Consider the following 21,043-nt stretch of genomic DNA (forward strand, 5'->3'; position numbering starts at 1 on the left):
GTTATGTTATTCTATAGCGATAATGAAAAAATGATGTGAATAATTTTTCATATTATTTTGAGCTTAATTCAAAATAATTATACAATATTCAATAAAAAAAACTTAAATATGTTAATATTTACTTAAAATTTAAATATTTTTCTAAATTATTGAAATATGATTTGTAGGTGATTTATTTAAAATTTAAAATTAATTAACATTTATAGTTTTTACAACTCATTTATCACAAGCATTCTCTATTTTTACCTCATTATTCCTCTGAATTAATTGAGGGTATAATTATACTATTAAACTAAATTTATTAATAGTATTTACTGAAGTCAAATTTAACATTTAAAGTTTACATGGTTTATTTTAAAAAAAAATAAAAACAATTTATTATAGTTGGGCCTGGGGTTTTTGGTCCCCAACAATTTAAATTATGTTTATTGTTATATTATATACTCGGCCATATAGCCCATATTATATCATATAGTTGTGCATGGTTATAACTTATAACTTGGCATCTCAATTTTAAATGGTATACATCGTAAATTTATTGAGTATATTAAAAATTTCACAGATATCAATATTTATTTATACATAATTATATAAATATTTTTAATCTATGATCTTATTGAAATGCTCTTTATAATCTAAAAATAAAAATATTTTTTTAGCTTTATGATATAATTTTAGTAGTATATTTCGTTTCAAACTATACTTTGGTTATTCTACAAAAACTATTCCTTAGTTATTTTGATATTGATGTTGTCAACGTATATATCTCACTAATTTCAATTGCTTATTATTAGTGCTTATGTTGCAACTATTTTTGGTGATGTTGACACCAAAAATACTTCACATCTATTGACAGTCATTTTGGCTTCTAGCATAAAAAATATGGCTCAGCAATTATAGACATTTGACAACACTGAAGGATGAAGCTATTTTTTTTAATATATATATATAATGAACCATCTGTGTGAAATAAAAGAATCTGTATGAAAATGCATTTCGATATTCGTGCTGAGATTCAGTTTCTTTCCGACTAATATTGTCCAACTTATTGATTCGATAAATACAATGCAGATAATACCATAATATCATGATATTATTATTCAAATCATATAATCGGCAATTCGTGTAAATAAAACTTGCTTTTGGTTTAAAAGTATAATTTCCTTTGATGGTTGGGAGTCGTGATTCGTGAGCATATAATATGCTCATATTTATTTTGATTACCAATTAACACTAAAGCTTAATCAAATCATTACAGAGGGGTAGATTAGTAAATGAGTTTAAAACATTAGCTTTTGAGAGTAAAACTACATATTTTTGCATCAACTGAAACAGAGAGATTACCTAACGATTAACAAAGTTATTGATATATACACATAAACTGCTTTAACTCAATACAATTCTTTTGCATCAACTGCTTCAATGCACTTAAAAATGATCAAAGGTGTTCAATATTGAAAATCACTGCACACCGAATAAGACCAATATCGACAATTTCACAAAGTTAGTGGTCTGAGCATTTAGTAGCAGATGAAGAAAAATTGCAGACGATGTCCACTTCACAATTCACATCGAGATTAGAGCACATTAAAACTTCATTTTGTTTTACTATTTCACTTGTAGTACTCCTCCTATAAAACAACAAGAAGTTTATTCTGCAAACAATAAATTAAATATCAACATTAATCTCAGGTGGTTTGCATGTGGATGAAAGCCAAAACACAATTAATATTAATAATTTCATTTGACCGATGGCCATAATAAACAAGATTTCAACACACTTTTGGTCAAGCTAGTTTGAAATTTGATTGGGTGGAAGTAATAAGGGCATTTTGGGAATATGTTATCTCTCTCTCTTATTTCAGTTTCATTTCATCTATCAAATATAGAGTTTATGTGGACATATAACTCATTTATACATTTAAACTAGCTAGCTAGTTTTGAGTTGCCGATGTTGAGTCATCGAATCAAATTAAAAGTCATTGAGTAATTACTTGTAAATAGTTTATAGTTGAACATTCAGATCATAGACCATTAGATTATATACAATAAATAATATTAATAATTCAAACTAACATTATACTATCAATATCGAGAGTGACAATCTTAACTCGATACGAAAATTATGGTTTGGCTATTACTATGTCGTGTGTCGAATTAGTAGTTATCTGTCTGCGTGAAATAATTAATTTACCAAGTAATTTTATTATATGGAGTATCTAATAGTATATTTTATAATATTAATTTGGAGGTCTTCATTTTCTATAACTATAGTGTAATATTTTCACAATACTACACTTATAAACTTATTAAAATTCATTCATCTTTAATATTGTGTCGTATATATGAGCACGACATGACGACATAATTGTCAGTTCTAATTAACAAATCGGTTAATTGGATTAAAGCTTCATTAATTATATCGTTAGATAAACAAAAATGTCACATAAAGATAAAATTTGAACGTATAAAAAATGTGTGCAAAACCATGAGCTTAGTTGGATACAACTCCAAACGGAATTGCTTATATGTACTAGTACTATTTTATATGGAAGAATCAAAATTGAGTTTGCATTTATGTAAAAATACATTTGTATATAATTACAAACAGAGCCAATATTACAATGTAGTACTACTACTACTAGTATTTCAAAACCATTGTTCTTTCATAAAAATTTGTGCCCAAAATGAGCCCCTGCCCCCCACTACATGACAAATATCAAAGTCCTCAGAAACTAGTTGAGGTGAAATTTGTGCCCACTTGCACATAAATCCAAAATTCAGCGCACTCATATTAAATATTAGCGTAACGCAATATATATATATATATATATAAGTATGTTACCAAGGTAAGAAATTTAGGGGGAAAAAAGACTAAAAATGCGAAATGATGAATATCGAGGCAATTCCGCAACAGAGAAAATGATCTCTCTTCACCACAGTCACAATCCGAAGCCAAATCAATGCACTTCTTTAGCGGTGCAAAGGGTAGGCGCCCCACTTCCTCTCGTTTGGTCAATACTACGTCGTTTCGACCAGCCCCACGCCTACAAGAAGCTCGTGAAGAAGTGCACCATCCTGGGCGGCGGAGGCGTGGGGAGCGTGAGGGAGGTGGCGCTGGTCTCCGGCATGCCGGGGAGGATGAGCCGAGAGCGGCTGGATCGGCTCGATGAGGAGAATCACGTGATGATCTACACCGTGATTGAAGGAGATCAGCGGCTGGAGAATTATCAGTCCACAACCACCGTGCATGAGGCGGAGGACGGCGGCAGCGGAGCGGTGGTTATCGAGAGTTACGTGGTGGATGTGCCGGAGGGAAATACGGAGGAGGAGACCCGGATTTTTGCCGATACCGTTTTAGGCTGCCATCTTCGCTATTTGGCATATCTTAGTGAGAAATTAGCTTGACTGGGATTACTAATTGCTTATTGCTATGTAAATATATATATACAATTTTAATTAAGGTTTCATTACATTTTTCAATTTGAGTTATTAGTTTAATTATTAGTCACATTTTGCGTAGAGTTTCGTAATATTTAGACAGTGTACGTAGTTGTCGGTCACCGATTACCTGGGATTTTGGAAAATAACGCCTAGCTAAGATATTTTAATAAATTATGTTAAATGTAGTATAGCTTTTAATATTCACACATTGTCAAATTCATTTTACACTTCATATATAGTTGTCTTCCCATCCAAATATTGCTACTAGTAGTACAATATTGCCTTCCAATCCAGATATTCATCGTTATCTTGTGCAGAAGGAAAAGTTAAGGAAGCGATAAACAAAGGAAAAATGAAAATAAAATGCGATCAATTTGAAGTTCGTAAAGGAAATCGGTAGAATAGATGACTATGAAGTCGCAGCAGCCTATTTGCGCTTAATAGGAACGCTTCGTGTAAAGATTTTTTTTCCTCGGATTAATTAGTTATGGCGAGATCCTCATATTCGTCTGCTTACCTAATCATGGAATTGCCACGTGCCGCTATGTATTAAACACGTGGTTTTAACATTCAAACTCCAACAAACAACGCATGCATCCACGTGGACAATTTTAAAATTATACATTCAAAACTATATATATGTAATATAGTGACGTAAAATGTATATAGTAGTACAATTTTACACTTTCTATAGCTTTCACAAATCACTACCTTTTGATTATTAAAACACTTCAATGAAAAGATATCGTCGTACTTGGTTACAAATATTCTACAATTGGTAGAAACTAAGACAAGAGCATTAGGATTTTGGTTATTGTTGTGTAGAAAATTAAGTTCGTCATTCACGACCCAGCTCATATTGGTTTGGGCTATTGAACGATTGAGGCCCATGAAAGCCCATTTAGTTTGATCATCGTTAAGAATTTATTTTTTGCCACTATGCCTCAACGGAGATGGGCTGATGAAATGTAATTTTCTCCCCATCTTTCCTATCGACCACATTTAGAGAAATAAAATTTTCCAAATTTTCAAATAGACCCAAACCAAACAAATAAGGTACTATTGTCATATGGTAATGGTAAACAATACTATATTAACGCAAAAGAAAATTATTACATCCGAGCATAAACTCGATCCGTAATAAGCAATAACGCATTTTCAGTTAATTCATTATACATGACCGATTTAATATAATCTGCAGTATTTTATCCAAAACCAAAACAGTCATGCCATTCACAGATAGTGATTTCTCGGCTCTTCTACCACGAAATTTGCATGTGCATGTCATTTTCAAATTTGTGTATTTCAATGGGACATCGTTTTATAATAAAGTAACACCCGATTTGGTTGTATAAAAATGAATTACCATAATTTGGGGGAAATTAGTTAGTCACCGAAATCTAGGGATGGTATGGTGTGATCCGTTTATAATTATTTTAAGTTGTTAACTCTGCTAACTAATCAATGCAGTGTATTAAAAATGTCAACATAAATTTGTGTTGTGCTAACTAATCAACACAAATTTGTGTTGACATTTTTAATACACTGCATTGATTAATTATCAGAATTATAAATTTTAAAAATTTAGCAACCGATCACATCTCTCCAGTCCAACAGTATAACTCAGAGTTAGTCAAATGAAGTGGTGTCTTCAATTAAGGGATCGAATTGAACTCCTAAGTAGCAAGTTTGATTTGACTTATCATCGTCATGCGTTGTCTTCTAATAATTTAATTTTCCTGTGTATCTTTTATTTTACTCCATTTCTCATACACCAGAGATTTTGTCAGCATTTTTTACGTACTAGGAATTACTCCTTAATTTCTCAAAAATGTTGAGGGAAAACATTGGGGATTAGATAATAATACTCCATGATGCTCATTTTTTACATCACAGAAGTCCAAAACATAAGTATCAAATTCCGGTCCCTAGCTTAAAAACTACTCCGTAGTAGGAAAAAATAGCATTATTTTCTGTTATTACGTGACATGTCTCAAATTAATCAAAATGCTGAGTAGGTGTTAATTGTAGTGTTAGATCGATAAATATATTGAATATAAATATCCATATGAAAATATAAACTCATACTAGTAGTACTATTTATTTCTACTGTCACAATTTTAACAAAAAAATATACTACCATTATTTTTTTATGGCAATCTAGGCCTATAAATATCACTCTAATTTAATATTAGAAGAAAAGCAACAATATAAAAATCTGTGATTAGCAATTAGGAAATTCCTGGGATTTATGAAGACTCAATCAGTCTGACATATTTGTGTCGATCGTCTTCTTCTTACAAAACATAATTGAAAAAATCAATGCCCATAGCTTAACATGCATCGAACCGAAAGTGGCCCCTCTCATATTTTCTCAACAAGATAATTAATAAGTTGATTGAATTGATATCTTCAACAATTAATGGCAGACAATAAAGTCGTCCAAGTTATTTTACGGATGCCCAAATCTAGAAATCTCAAAATTGGTTCGACCGAACACGCTAATCTAATTACGAATCTGTCTCACTAATACCACTTTTTAAAACTTAATTCATAGGAGTAGATTATTATCAATTATTAATCGATCCCACACTTTGTAAAACTAATTAGTTCATAGGAGTAGATTAATTGCATTAAAAATATTTTTAATGGTTTTTTTGTTGTAGTGTTGACGACATGTCAAATTTAACAAAGTTGCTTTCTTTTATTCTCTTCATCCATAAAACACCGTTCTATTGGTGAATAACACAAATTTTAATGCGAAATAGTAGGATATAAAAGAGGAAAAAAATATAGGGAACATTAGTTTGTGAATTTATAATCATATAATTATATTTGTAAATAGAAAGGATGTATCATGAATCTTCATTAAGGTAAATAATGACAAAATATTGATAATATATTAAAGATAATGCACAATGGTATGTTCATTCGTATTAAGAAATTGGCCGTAATTGACTTCATAAACGAACGGCAAATCAGGAACGATACCTATTTAACTATTTTGATTAGATTAGGTGAAATTCTAGCCATGGCAGCCGCATATTTGGAAGTATTTTTTAGGCAAAAGTGAGTAGAAAATAGCAGCAGGAGGATTCAATTAGCGTAATTAAAGCTATTCTTCTCCCTAACTTCACGGCAAATATTTAAATAAGTGCGACAAAAATAAATAAAAATAATATTCCTCCTCAATTAGCCGATAGTAGCTTTTTTTTTGTGTGGTGTGATTGTGTGAATAGCAATGAGTTTGAGTAGGGCCCACCGGCCCAGCCCAAAAAAAGTAAACATTGCTAAATTAAACAAAAATGGGCGCGGGAAATAATGACGGTTAGGTTTTTATAACTGTCGCTGTAATCCAACGGTATGTCCGAGTCCGTGACATAAGTCTCTCCGACAAAACCAAAGACCTAGCTAATGATAAAATAATGCTATTGGCCCTCCTCCTTTTTTATTAGTCCTAAAAAAATAAAAAATTTAGGCCCACCACGTTGTACCATCCTTCCACATGCATTTCAGCCTGTGAGTAATCAGCGCTACTCCTGCCTACTAAATACTCCTCATTAATCTTGAAAAGCACAACTCTCTCTCTCTCTCTCTCTCTCTCTCCCTATTTTACCTTTTTCTTTTGCCACCATTCGCGGGAAGAAACTCCAAATCCAAGAAATAGAAAAATTTGTGGGCTTCTTCTGTCTTCCCCAGGTACCAAAGGAAATGCCAGATTTTTTTGTTTTTTGCCTTGTTTTTTTCATGGATTCTTTTAGCTATGTCTTATTGTTTCTTCTTCTTGTAATGTGACTCCCATCTTGAGTTCTAGGCTTATGACGAATTTCTGTGTTGTGGGTTTTAGTAAATATCCATTCTTGACTGATGATTTTGTAGGTTTCTTTCATTTTCTTTTCTTTTGTGTGTGTGTGTGTGGTGGTGGGGGGGGGGGGGGGGGGGGTGGAGGGGTGAAGAAGTTATTGAAGTAGCACTTCTCTATTTGCTTTTGATTTCTTTTTGGGAATGTGCATTTTTGTCCACAATTGGATTTTGCTTAATTTTTCCCAGATTTTTGTGTTGTTAATAAAACGGTTAAAATTTGGATAACTGAATAGATTTTCTTCCTTTTTAGCTAAGATTATGATTTTTTTTTCTTTGATTATTATATTACACAGCCTTTTTATATAAACTCCAATTCTAGCTATACATTGAAAACATATTCTAATTCTAGTAACTATCCTCTTGATTTGATTCTCATTAATCCTTCCTTGATTCTTGCCATAATTCTTGTTTTTGATTGAGATTTCTTTCCAACATTAGTACTTTATGAATGCAACTAATCACTCAAAATACAGAACAAGATTTAAGCTTTCAGATTTTGTCCCGTTTTGGCCGATTGCCTTAATCTTTGGCTGCCAATTAACTAATTACTGGAAATTCAGGAAATGGACTCTTTATATTTGAAAAAGGGAAATAATCAAATAAAAGATGACTGATAACAGAACATTGATGAGAGGCGCCAATTTAAATTAGAAATGTAAGTTGGTTGATAAGTAAAGGTGGGTGCTTTTTCAGTGGTCAGTTCTCTTTGCCGTAAAAATTCAAAGGTTTGGTGCACTCGTCAATGATTCCTCATCAACACTGTTGCTGATTAGATTTCAAAAGAAATTAGAAAACCTTTTCAGTTTGTTGAAATTTCTTCCTTTGAACTGAAGACTCTGAAGAAATCCCTTATAATGATGACTTTTTATTATTTTGTTGTTTTTTTTCTTCACTCCCTCACTTTATACATAGAACTGCAGCATCTTAAAAATTGAAAAAAAATGTTTATTCTTTCTTGTGTATATATACATGATTATACAGATGATCGGTAGTTCAAAATTTTTTCCTCTGAATTTCCATTCTTGTGTATATAAAGTGCTGCACTTTACTAATTTAGTCCTTTTTTTGGTAGATTGATAAATACAGAATGGAAAAAAGGCAACTAGATTTCAATGCACCACTTATGTCTGCAAGGAGATATTCTTCACCTTCAAAATCTTCTGATCTAGCTAAACGGAAGGTGGTCGAGAGGCCACTGCCCTCCCGGCAGCAATCTCTTCAACCTACGAAATCCAACTGGGACAGTGAGGAGGTGACGATGACCAAACCAGCATCCGTTCCATTTCACTGGGAGCAAATCCCGGGAAGGCCTAAAGGTGAAGTCGAGAGCCATGCACATACCCCGGAGGAGTCAAACACACCACGTCTTCCTCCAGCAAGGGTATCAGACGCAATAAGGCGCAGTTCGGGCGAAATCCCAAAGATTCCTCCTGGCCGGTTATCTGGTCCCTTGAGATACTTTTCTGGTGACAGAACGAACGATCATAACACTTACAGGTCGAATGCTGAAGCATTTTCCTTCACTGATCATGCTAGTCTTTTGGAGAGATTGAATGATAGTTTGAACTGTAAAGATGATTCGGATTCAGAGAGTGGAGATGACACATATTCGGATGCACTCGACACACACTCAATGACAGAGTCATGGTCCTTCAACTACAGTGTGAGTGGGATAAGTGGCTACTTGAGTTCAGGCGTGAAGCCATCCGGAACGTTCTCTGTCGACACTCAAACTCGAGACTTCATGATGAATAGGTTCCTGCCTGCAGCCAAGGCTGCTGTTCTGGAAACACCTGAATACGCTGTGAAGAAAGCGGTTCCAGTTGCGGAGAAGCCACAGAGGCCGGTTTCTAGGGAGATGAAGCCTTCACTCAGACAATACAGTTCGGATGCATTGCCATATTACACTCAGTATATCAATAATGTGGAAAGCGAAGATGAGGATCAGGAGTCGGTTGCTCCTCCTAGTAAAAAGTCTGGGAAAGCTTGGGGGATCCTCCCTCGTTTTTGTGTCAAGAATTCATTGTGCCTTCTGAATCCTCTGCCTGCATTGAAGTTGAAACCCAAAAGCCGGGATCCTTCCCCTACAACGCGTGATGTGAAAAGATTCACAAGAAATGCACATAGTGGACCACTTGACAAGGTGATCATCTCTCAAAACTAGCCTATTTCATTTTCAACTATATAGATGAAATTATTTGCAATTTTGTTGATGATCTCTTGAATCCCTGCAGAATGCTTGCCATGTGGTACAAAAGAAGAAATTTCATTCGGGATTGCTATCTCGGGATCTGCCAGGAATCGACAAGTTTAGCAATCAGTTTGACTCACACAGATCAGCAGGAGTGTCTCCAATGGGGCGCCAGCGAAGTGGAAACATTTCTCCATATCGTAACGAATCCCCAAAGTCTCCATTTCGCGAAGGAGCAGGGTTTCTCGGCGTCCCTAAAGAGACCGAGGCTTTCAATGCTAAGATTGCTTCATCGCGCAAGATGTTCAAGGCCCTTCAAGACGTGTCTGGGAATCAGATAAGCGCAGCCCCTGCAGCCGATCCTGTGGAGAAAACAGTGTACGTAGATTACGTGAAGAAGAAAGAACTTCCCACCACAAAATCTCAAGTTCTTGATGCCTCCAAGGCCAACACATTGAAGGAAGCCAAAACACTAACTCCTAAATCCATACCTTCTGCATTTTCACATAACTATGCTGCTGATGCAATGGAAGATTTTAAACCGATGCAAAGCCATAATCAACAATCGAGAAACGAAGCTCCCTGTGAAGCTAAATTCGTAGTGAAGGAAGAAGAGAAACTAGAGCCGGACAATGGAACGCAAGAGATGGATCCTCCTATGAAATCTTTACCTCCGCCACTACCAAAATCTCCATCTGAATCTTGGCTTTGGCGTACTCTGCCTTCCATGAATCCGTTTGCTAACTCACGTCGAGGCAGCCCTCTTCACCCCAAGAAGCTGCAGAGGCAGAAGACCTCAGCCACTAGCACCAAATGGGAGACTATTGTAAAGACTTCTAACTCGCGACATGATCATGTCCGCTACTCAGAGGTGTGGACACTTGACTCTTGACACCTATACTTGACCATCACTGTTTTGTGTCATCTTTTCTCACTGGCGTTTGCGTTCTTGCAGGAGCTCGTGCATCGTGCTTCGTACCCGCGGCCTATGAAGTCGTAGGACACCATATGGCCAATGCTGCCGTGGTTCTATTCTTTGGAAAGTGTCAGATTTGGCAGACCTTCCAGCTATACTAATTTTACGCCTTCCCCAATTTTTCGAGAAAATACAATACGAGTTGATGAGCTTTGAAGGGAAGTGATTATAGTTTTTTTTCACACCCTCTCCTTTTGATATGGTGGTGAGGTTAGGATGAAGCATGTGATTTCTGATCATCATATGCTCGACGTGTATATATAATACACGGTGTATTGTTTGTCGAGCTCTTTCTTCGTGCAGTTTCAGAAAGTTCATTTTCTTGTTATGTCTGAACAAGGAGGTTCAGCTTGTCCTTTTATAGTGTATGTCGTTGCCAAATGAATCGATCATCACTTGTAAAATTATACTCTCTCTTTTCCAACAAGCATCGATAACTTCACAGTTTTGAATCTAAGAGTGTTTTTGTTTTCATAAAATTGAGATTTGGATTTAGGAATTTGAATCTTCAATTCAAAAAACATCGCTTGGTACATGAATTTGGTTTTGGAATTGAATTTCAATTGCAAATCCTCCAAATTCAGTTCAAATTCTTTGGCTAAAACAAATATTTGGATTCCAAAATCCAAATAGTTGTAAAATTGGATATCTTCCAAACACAAGCTAGGCATGCACTCGTACACAAAACTCAATATATAGAGTACATAAATTACAAACAGTAATGTATATGAATAAATCATATATTCAATTAAATTTTTTTATTATATTTTAATATACTCCCCAAAAATATAATTGAGGATTAGAATATAATTTATACTATCAATTAATTAAGTTGACAGAAAAAAAATTCAAATTCAATTCGATAAATTCCCAATTATAACACAACACAATTTGATTTCACTATAAAGTAGAGAACATATTATTGGCACTTGGCCCAATTTCAGTTGAGTAATACTACATTTATTTGGGACTGATGTCAATGGGCTTATTCCTATAATTTGAGGTATGAAGTTTCAGAGGCCCATAATATTTGGGCCTAAGGTTAATGCCATGTCTTAATGGCACATAAATACATGGCGACGAGATCACGACTAACTAATTAGGACATGAAAATAGGCTGTCAAACATAATTTCTCATTTATTAACGATGATGAGGTCCCCTACTTGTTCTCTTTAATCTTCATTAATTCTTCTAATTTAAGCGCAAGCCCGAATTAAATAATCACATTTGCCGCCCCTTTCAAGTCAATGTGTGGGGGTCCATCCTCCCATAATTTAATATGTGTTCACACACTAATCTGAAAATATGATATGATCATGTAAGTAAATAGTAACAAAAAAGTTCAATCCTTATAACCTACGGAATATGGTTATCCTCTGAAGGAAGTTCAGATTTTAAAATTTCCTTTTCGAGAGAGAACTGCAGAATAATCGATGTCGTGTAGAAAATTGAAGAAATAGAAGAAGAATTAATAATCCAGTACAACATTCAATAATTAGTACTGTTGTTTAATTGTCGGGTCCAAATCACAATCAAGCCCAATCAATATAATTTATTAAAGGGGGTCAAGGTAACAATTATTAAATATGATTGCAAATTGACTGATAACCATCCCGCATTTATAGTATTCTTGTTCTTAATGAAATCTATCCTATCCCATATGATTGCATTAAATATATTATATATATGGTGTACACATATTATTTCATCACCTATATATGATGATACTACAATTTAATAAATAAAAATCATTGCTTAGCTAGGTTGCAGTCGATGAATGAGGGGTTAAAGCAAGCGAAAGCTTCGTGTTAATATCCGAGTGGTCGTTGCCATCTTTGCTGCTGCTTAAACTGAGGCTCAATCCCAGTTTTAAATCTGCTGGAAACCACTTCTTCTCCTCATTCATCTGTACATGAATACTAATTATGGTCATGATTATGCTAAACTAGGTTTATTTCATTTGTTAATTACCTGAATAATATTCTCGAGATTGTGCTTGGAGTTATGAGACGCTAAGAAGCCCGATTTCTGATGATAATTAATATGAATGCTGTCGATGGAATTACTATTCCAACGAGATTGTGGCCTTAAATTCCAATTGTTGTTGGATTTGGAGATTTCTTTCTCTTTGGATTGATCTTGGAGCCATCTTCTTCCTTCTAGGATCCGGCTAGAGATAGACCGTTTCTCTAGGGTTCCGACCTCTGAAATTAGTCCCGGTCCAAACCTAACTTTTGGTTCGTGGCGATAAGAAGACCATGGATGATACCTGCCTTGTAATGAAAATAAATGTGATATATAAGTGGCATTTTGATTATGTGATGATTTAATTTGATCATGACAAGAACCTGTAAGAAGAAGAAGATAAGGGTTTGATCTGATGATAATTGTGATCAAGTTGATTATTCAAATTCCTTGAAAAGACAATGCCACCATTCTCCATTCTCAACTCATGAAATGGCCTGCATTTCTCAGTATAAGGTGATGATGAGCTTGAGAAGTAGCCTCTCCCTTGGATATATATCCTATTTGCTCGACCTATTACTATTGCATATGCAAATATTCATAAAACAAAACTCTCAAAAATCAAACATGATTTATAAAAATGAAATCAAATGTACCTCGTCCGGATTCATCGAGCTTCTTACCTCTATACATCTGAAATAATGAGTAATATAATTATGAGAAAAATAGGAAGTTTAAGAAAAAGAGATATTTGAGACTAGCCTTGTGCACCTGGAGATGACTCTTGACATGAGAGATGCCAAGTCCTCTCACATTCATCAATTGAAGCACTGCTTTCGGAGTAGCTCCTGCAAAATATAATAAATCCAAGATTGATTACATCACATATTTCATATATTTATGCATATATATATATAATGTAGATGAACAACTTACTTTCTTGGCCACCTAGTCTTTCAATGGCATGGACAAAGGAGAGATGGAGCTCAGGAGTCCATTTAAGCCTTGGCATCTTGGATCGGATGTATTGTCGCACTGCATTCTTCTTATCCTTGCCATCTTCGTTGTCATTGTCATTGTCATCCTCGGATCTCCCTTGCTCCCCTTCTTGAATGCTTATGCCCGACATTTGAACCATGGGATCCTCCACTACAATGTTGCTGCATGCATCCTCGTTCAAGTCTATCGAGGAGAGGTTCGCCGATGAATCTGATGATGCTGCCATCTTCTTGTCTTCTTCTCCACTCAAACTCATCTTCTCTTCACTGTCGATCAAGGAGAGCTTGTCTTGGGATTCAATTGTCTTAAATCAGATCAAATTAGGTTAAATGTGTCATAAAAGATCAATTAAAAAAATATAGTACACTTGAATTATTAAAACAATAAACAATCTTGACTAAAATTGATTATGCATGTAGTATGAAATTTGTGTACAGCTTAATATACTTGCATGTAGCCACTAGAGCAGTACTGGACTATGGGTTTATAGTTTTTTACAGATGGCTGAGGGTGGGAAATTTTCAAATAATTCCTTATATTAATAGTTTCATTCAGCTTCATTGATAGAAGTAGATTTGATTTAAAAAACTCCAAATGGGCAGGTGAGACAGTTGAATATATATGCAGAATTGAAAGAGTTTGATTATACAGATATACTTAAATCCACCCTCACCCCACCCAATAAAAAAAATTTAAAGGACGAATAAGGGAAGCAATTTGAGGGGACAAAAATAAAGAAGTACTTGTAATTTTCTATTGTTTCCCAATGAAATTTTATTTCTTCAGATCAGAGTAATAGTAACTTACAAAATTAAGAAGCAGTGGAACTCAGAGTTAGAGGCTGAGAAAGGGAATTTCTAAATTCCCATTAATTATTTGCTATTTTCCAATTGTAGTAGGAGCATAATTTTTACACCTTCATTACTTGCAAACAAATATCTCAATATATGGGGAAAGGGAAAACCCTAAAATTGGGATAGAAAGAGGCAGGATGACATGCAGCCTACATGAAATTAAACATGAATACATAAAACTTTATAAATATCCTACCTAGAAAGGATGATATCTTCAGAGATTAAACTCTAAACTCTGTGAATCAATTTTTTTTAAATCGGTTTAGTTTGTAAAGCTCGAAAAAGGTTCATGGTCTTTGATTCGAGCAATATAGAAGCATCAAACCAATAGCCATTCAAGATACAGTTAGTTCAATAAATGATTAAAATTCATAGGGGAAAAGATAATATATTGGTCATCAAATAAGAATTACGACTACCAGGGTTTCTCATAAAGTAAATATTTCAATCAAGATACATACAAACCCTTGAGATATTCGATCTTCTTGCAGATAATCGTCGTTCCCAATCGGACCGACCCAGCCGTCAGTCGATGCTCTCTGACAAGAGAATTAAATAAGGAAAATCAAACCACCAAGATATCATGTTGGAAATTTTTTTGATCAAGATGAGGATGTGGTTGAAGAAAAGGTAGAGAGAGAGGGTTGAGATTGTGCAGTTTGATTCAACAACTGAATAGTGAGTATTAGTCAGAATAATGAGATATTTACCTAGACTTTCATGCATAATTGCTGGAGGGGTGGGTGTAGTTTCTTAATGGGGAAAACAATGAAAATTCAACAATGGTCGGACACTCCACTTGTTGTCTACTGTGGAATAATGTAATAATTCTTGAATTATGGATACAGATGAAGAAGGGGTCCATTGGCTGTTGAGTATCATGTGACTTTCCCTAAAACATAAAACCATTTTTTTTCTATGACAGTTGTCCTATTTACAAATACTATTTTTTTATCCTATTCAAGTGATTATCTTAATTGCTTTGTTTCATCTCAGCTAGTGACTCTGCTGACTTTGATTTATCTATTGATCAACGTCAAAGAAGAAATCATCTTTCTTTCTGGGCATTATATGCTTTCCAAGAAATACGTCACTTTGAAAATGGATTCCCTATCAACCTTATCTTACCTAAAAACAAAGACTTTCATTCTGTACAATGTGAATTCACAATTCTTTGTCCACATGTGCTTCATTTCATATTCATCATTATTTAGGGTTTCCATAAATCAAGATCAATTAAATAATAGAGGCAACATTTTTTTTGTCTGCGAACTTTGCTAAGGTTGGTCTGTAACATTTGAAAATATCTTTTCAGGTCCATTAACTTCAATGTAATATAGTTTAAGCTACTCTTTACTATTTCAAATTTGGACGAAAATACTCTCAAGCCCATGAAGGGCATTTCAGTCTATGTCTTTCACTCTTTACTATTTATAAAGAAAAGTGAATAAATAGATTGAAATGCCTTTTATGAGTTTGAGGGTATTTTTGTCCAAAAAAGTTTAAAATAGTGAAAAAGTAGCTTAAACGATATTACATCGAAGTTAATGGACCTTAAAAAGTTATTTTCAAATGTTATGAACCAAAATTGATACCTTGGTAAAGTTCGCTCACAAAAAAAATGTTCCCTCTAATATGTGCTCCATCCGTCCCACTCTAAGTGGAGCATTTCTATTCCGGCACGATATTTTTTGTAGTGTTTTTTTGTAAGTTGGATGGATAAAATAAGAGAAAGGGAAAAAGTAGAGAGAGTGATTTCTATTTTTAAAAACATACTACTATCATTTAGAGTGAGACATTTTAAAAAGGAAAATAATTCACTTAGAATGGGACGGAGGGACGAAGGGAGTAATATATGTACACATGTACTCGGATGGAAAACAACACATTCTGCCAAAATATTGAAATGTATTTTGATAAATGTCATCATCTACGTTTTAAACATTAGGACATTCTTGGGGATGCGCTTGAGACCATATGTCCATATATATTCACTGAACATAAATTTTGATAGAAAAAACACTTTACACTGATATTAATTAGCCTATATATATTAAGTAAGAAAATATTTACAAATTTGATGAATGAAATATATATATAGAGGAAGGAATGTATTCAAATAAGAACATCTTACTATATATGCTAACTACTTAAGAAGTACCCAAAATTTTGTATCACACGGTACAAATTTGATCTTAAATGAAAATTAAATTTGATCAATTTGATAACATTTTTGGACCACTAAATTTTTATTCATCAAAGGATGCTCTAACATTATTGCAACCATATAGAGTAAGATATGTACGTATTTCACAGCGTATATGCAAACGTGGCTTCTCAATTTCCAAGCAAATTACGAATACAAAGCTGACATCAAGCTCTTCAAAAGTTTTACATTCAAGCATGATCATTGTATAATGATTACTTCCGTCATTTTCATAATTTAATGCGACGTGTCCAAGAAAATGCAGTTAAATTAAATCGCCATGAACAAGTTATTTTCACCCACGAAGAATATCTCAATGCTTCCAATATTCGTAAGTTAATTGCACCACAGCTAGATGCATATGGTCGTAATTAAAGAATGAACATTTAAGTAGAAATTGATGTATTCTTGGTGGAAATCTAACTGCAATAGTACTAATTAGTCAATTTTGGTGGCAATTTCTGTGTTCCAAAATCATCACCTATTGTTCCTTTTAAGTTTATATGTATGTGAAACCTTATTTTATCATCCAAAATTCACTTCAATGATTGAAACCGTGACATTACGATGACATGTTATAGGGTAACCTATTGTTTTTATATGAAAGATATAAAATAAATCACCTTATTTTTATTTGTTAGGAATAAATATTTGAAATTTAAATTATAAAATAAATACAAGATCGATAAGGTTAGATTGAGAAGATAAAAATATTGAGATACGTTAATTGATATATTGTTAAAAGGTTGGTATACAATTGATAAATTTAAAATTACTTAATTATAAATATATTGTTAAATGGAACATTTATTTGAGCAAAATGATTAAGTAATGAAAATATAAAATTGAGTAGTGAAAAATAAAATGACAAATATAATAAACTTAATAATAACTAATCCATCAAATCCAGTTAAATAGATTCCTTCATAACTCCTTGATTGAGTTTGTAAGTAGCTCCCAATTTACTCTATCAACCGATTGGGTGATTTAAATATCAAATAGTAGTATATGTGTCACCTGCATTTAACTACTAATAATTTCACACCGTACGGTACAATGCAGATGTATAATGAAATTTAGATTTGTGATGACTCACATTTGATTACTTAATTTATAAGTATATATATATTTAATATATTGTAGACTAATCTATTACTAAATCAGTATAAACTGTTTGATCAGCTGGCCATCATGAGCTAGCTAGATAATCTCGATTTTGAATTTCTAAATTTCTGTAGATTTGCAATACGGTATGACTCATGTGTGTATATTATTTTGTTTTAATGATTAACGTGAGAATGCATGTAACAACATTTCTTAATTTTATCTATAGTGTGCACAATCCCGGTCTTGTATCAATAAATAAATAAATAAATACTTAAATGACAAGGTCTTCAATTCTAAATGGAAAGGAAATGGAATTATATTGCTCTTCTTTGACGTGTAATTGCTATATTTTGCCTATGGATTAATGTGGCATTTAGGAATAGTTACTGCTGCTTGGTCAAGGTTAGTTTTAATAAGAATAATTAAATGGTAGATTTCTAAAATCGAGGCCATTCAATTAAATAATTGAATGTGGCACATAAGCTTTTATGCATTAACCACCTTTTGATTAATTTTGGTCCCCACTCAGATTTTATAGTCAGATTTGCATCTCTACTATTTAAGTAATTTAGGATTGCTAATCCAAGATAATTAGTAGCAATATTTTTTAATTTGATGGTGTTTGTTGACTATGTAACATGAGTATATAATACTCATTCTGTTCCGTCCCTAAAGAATATGAACTTTGGGTTATATAATACTCACTCCGTCCCTAAAGAGTATGAACTTTGGGTTCAGCACGAGTATATATACCTTCATGATAAATAATTAAATATATGATAAAGGACTGATATGACTTTAGAGATGGAAAATTAATTATTGTGACTAATATATCCATGTATATAATTACGATAAATTGTATTTTCCTAGTTGTCTAAAAAAATACTACTATATGGCATTATATATCATATACTCCTACTACTTGTTGCACTAATTTGCAGTTGATACTAGTTAATTTCACATTAGCCATCCGCTGACAAATTTTGTGTATGTTAGTTTAATACGGATGATAAATAGTGAATAATTATATTTATTCTTTAGATAATAGTGTTCAAAATATGATTAAAGTATAAAAATGAGTCAATTAAAGAAAATTTTAAAAAGTGTTCATTTTCTGATTGGGAATACTCATATGAGGGTGTGTTATGGTGACAACAACTTTAAAGTGACTACGTACCACCAACTTCGTGGTGTCACGTGGCAGGTTATCCTGCAATATTAGAGCGTATCATGCAATATTCATTATTAGGCGTTTTAGATGGATTTATACAAATTGCATGATAGTAATAGATGGATTGAAATATAGATTGTTGAGTATTGCATTATTGTCTATAATGAAAAATAACTGTATACAAAAGCAATTAGTCTATATATAATGTAAATTAAACATTCTATGTCTATAATACAATACATAACAATCTACACTCCAATCCACTTATTACTTTCATGCAATTTGTAGAAATCCATCTAAAACGCCTACTAATAAATATTACAGGTTATGCCCCTAGTATTGCAGGATAAACTTTATATTAAACTTTTATAGATTCGCATTCATTCGATACCGATCAACTCCGGTACAGCATTTTCAAGTTCATAACAAAAATAACAATTCATAGTGTACATGTCAGGAATTGGACATGATCAATGTTTTAATTGATTATCAAATATTTGTTTATAAATTGTAACATACAGTTATATACAGATCTAGAAAAGGGCTGGACTAAAATTTTAAATCTTGGTAGGCGCCTCGCTAGCTGCCATTTGAAATGAAATATTTTTTGTTTGACTATTGTTCGTCATTAAGGTCCATGCATAGCACATTCCAATATTCCATCCATTATTCCATCAAATATTCACTGGATTCTCTCTATAATTGTCATACTCGTAGTATACATTAATATGGAAATTGTTAATACTAATATCAAACAATTAAATATTCGTACAAAGTTAGAATTGCAATATTTTAACTAATATACATAACATGATCATGACCGCTTAATTTAGTTTGTCAAATGAGTGCATTCTTTTCCAACCATGTTTAATATGTAGCACATATTCAAATCAGTATATATCTTTTTTAGCATAAAAGGTTTGTTAATAAAACCTTAAATTCATTTTCAAAAACTTGTGTGATCAACCCCCCCTCCCCCCACCACCCACACACCACGAGATCCAAAAAAATAGTACTAGTAATTGTTTTTGCATATAAAAATGATTGTGTTAAGTAACAACAATGGCAATGAGTTCCCAATAAAACATTTATAGTGATCAGAAGTGACGGTTACAAAACTGATATATAATTGTTTTTACTAAAGAGTGAATGAATATATTTTATTAAAAACATAATAAAATCCGGAATACCAGATTTTGTCAAAGGAATTGGTGATATTTCAACAAGAATAAAGCTATGCGGCCACATTATGGTCAGCCATAAATTAATTAAATAACAAAATAAATTGATTTTTTTTCAAATTTTTGGTGTAAAACTACTTGATTTTACTTTTATATCATCTTCATTATATGTTGCTCAACATGTTAGTGTTGCTCTTTCGTAGTTTTTGCCCAACTTATTACTACTGTCATTTCTTGATTGTTGCTAAACGTATACAGTAATTCGTGATATTAATGTGTTTTACGTAATGGAATTCAAAGATGAGTATCAACTCACAAGTCCATTCACACACATATAAGTTTATATCGGTAATTCTAATTTTTTTATACTTGTAAATGGACTAAATTGACTCTTTATGGCCGGCCACATTATGGCCATTTAGCATCACTCTTTCAACAAATACCTCTAAAAGTTATAAATTTGAAAATTTGTTATCTATTTATGGTTAAAAGTCTAACTTTGCCTTTTTATTTTATGTTGTAATAATCTAGAAACTATGAAGGATTTCGTAATTAAATCAGTTTCCCTAAATTCGGAGAAAATATTCTCTAGTCCAGACATACAACATGTCAAGATGAGTTGGTATGCCCAACCACTAATATTTCGACAAATAGATCCATAAAGAATCACTTGCATATGGAAGTTCAAGTAAATATAGAATTTCTTCCTAAAATTGTGATCCTCAATAATATTTATACAAATACAAATTTAAACATATATTTAGCATAATTAATTAACATAAGTCATACGCAATATCATGGCATACTTTAATTTTTCCTCTTTAAAATTTAAAAAATAAGTAATTTAAAAATTTTACACTGGATTATTCATACATTCTGTAAACATAATACTACTAGACAAACAATTTATCTTTAAATAAAGTAGAGTTGTTAAGATTGATAGCATGATTAATTTGATTAATAATGATAACGTGCGTTTAGAACTGCTGAAATTAATCAAAAATTAATTAATATGCTGATAAAATTAATATTAATTAGTTAATTTGCTGCTAAAATTTAAAATATAACCTATTAAATTAGTGTT

The 21,043-nt window shown here is 32.8% G+C and overlaps 3 protein-coding genes across 13 annotated transcripts; 2 read left to right on the forward strand and 1 right to left on the reverse strand.

Annotated features, from left to right (window-relative positions):
- The first annotated feature begins 2,874 nt into the window (after positions 1-2,874).
- On the forward strand, positions 2,875-3,408 carry LOC121744204 (abscisic acid receptor PYL12-like). Its single transcript, XM_042137678.1, has one exon. It carries the CDS (start codon positions 2,881-2,883, stop codon positions 3,406-3,408), a length of 528 nt encoding a protein of 175 aa, XP_041993612.1. The 5' UTR covers positions 2,875-2,880.
- A 3,591-nt stretch (positions 3,409-6,999) lies between these two features.
- LOC121743184 lies at positions 7,000-10,932 on the forward strand. 2 transcript variants are annotated; one of them, XM_042136414.1, is made up of 4 exons: positions 7,000-7,143; positions 8,381-9,451; positions 9,543-10,370; positions 10,455-10,932. In XM_042136414.1, the coding sequence occupies exons 2-4, from the start codon at positions 8,396-8,398 to the stop codon at positions 10,497-10,499; spliced, it is 1,929 nt and encodes a 642-aa protein (XP_041992348.1). In that variant the 5' UTR covers positions 7,000-7,143; positions 8,381-8,395; the 3' UTR covers positions 10,500-10,932. The 2 variants fall into 2 exon arrangements, with proteins under 2 accessions (XP_041992348.1, XP_041992347.1); XM_042136413.1 differs by lacking the exon at positions 7,000-7,143 and adding an exon at positions 7,185-7,319.
- A 1,070-nt stretch (positions 10,933-12,002) lies between these two features.
- On the reverse strand, positions 12,003-14,984 carry LOC121744027 (putative Myb family transcription factor At1g14600). Of its 10 annotated transcripts, none has more exons than XM_042137465.1 (7): positions 14,760-14,981; positions 13,378-13,706; positions 13,204-13,289; positions 13,098-13,134; positions 12,825-13,020; positions 12,448-12,745; positions 12,003-12,382 (listed from the first exon to the last, which is right to left on the reverse strand). In XM_042137465.1, the coding sequence occupies exons 2-7, from the start codon at positions 13,694-13,696 to the stop codon at positions 12,236-12,238; spliced, it is 1,083 nt and encodes a 360-aa protein (XP_041993399.1). In that variant the 5' UTR covers positions 13,697-13,706; positions 14,760-14,981; the 3' UTR covers positions 12,003-12,235. The 10 variants fall into 10 exon arrangements, with proteins under 10 accessions (XP_041993399.1, XP_041993398.1, XP_041993396.1 ...); XM_042137464.1 differs by having other exon boundaries at positions 14,756-14,981; XM_042137462.1 differs by having other exon boundaries at positions 13,378-13,744; positions 14,491-14,981.
- Positions 14,985-21,043: the final 6,059 nt, after the last annotated feature.

Source organism: Salvia splendens, chromosome 8, assembly GCF_004379255.2.
Source record: "Salvia splendens isolate huo1 chromosome 8, SspV2, whole genome shotgun sequence".
NCBI lineage: Eukaryota > Viridiplantae > Streptophyta > Magnoliopsida > Lamiales > Lamiaceae > Salvia > Salvia splendens.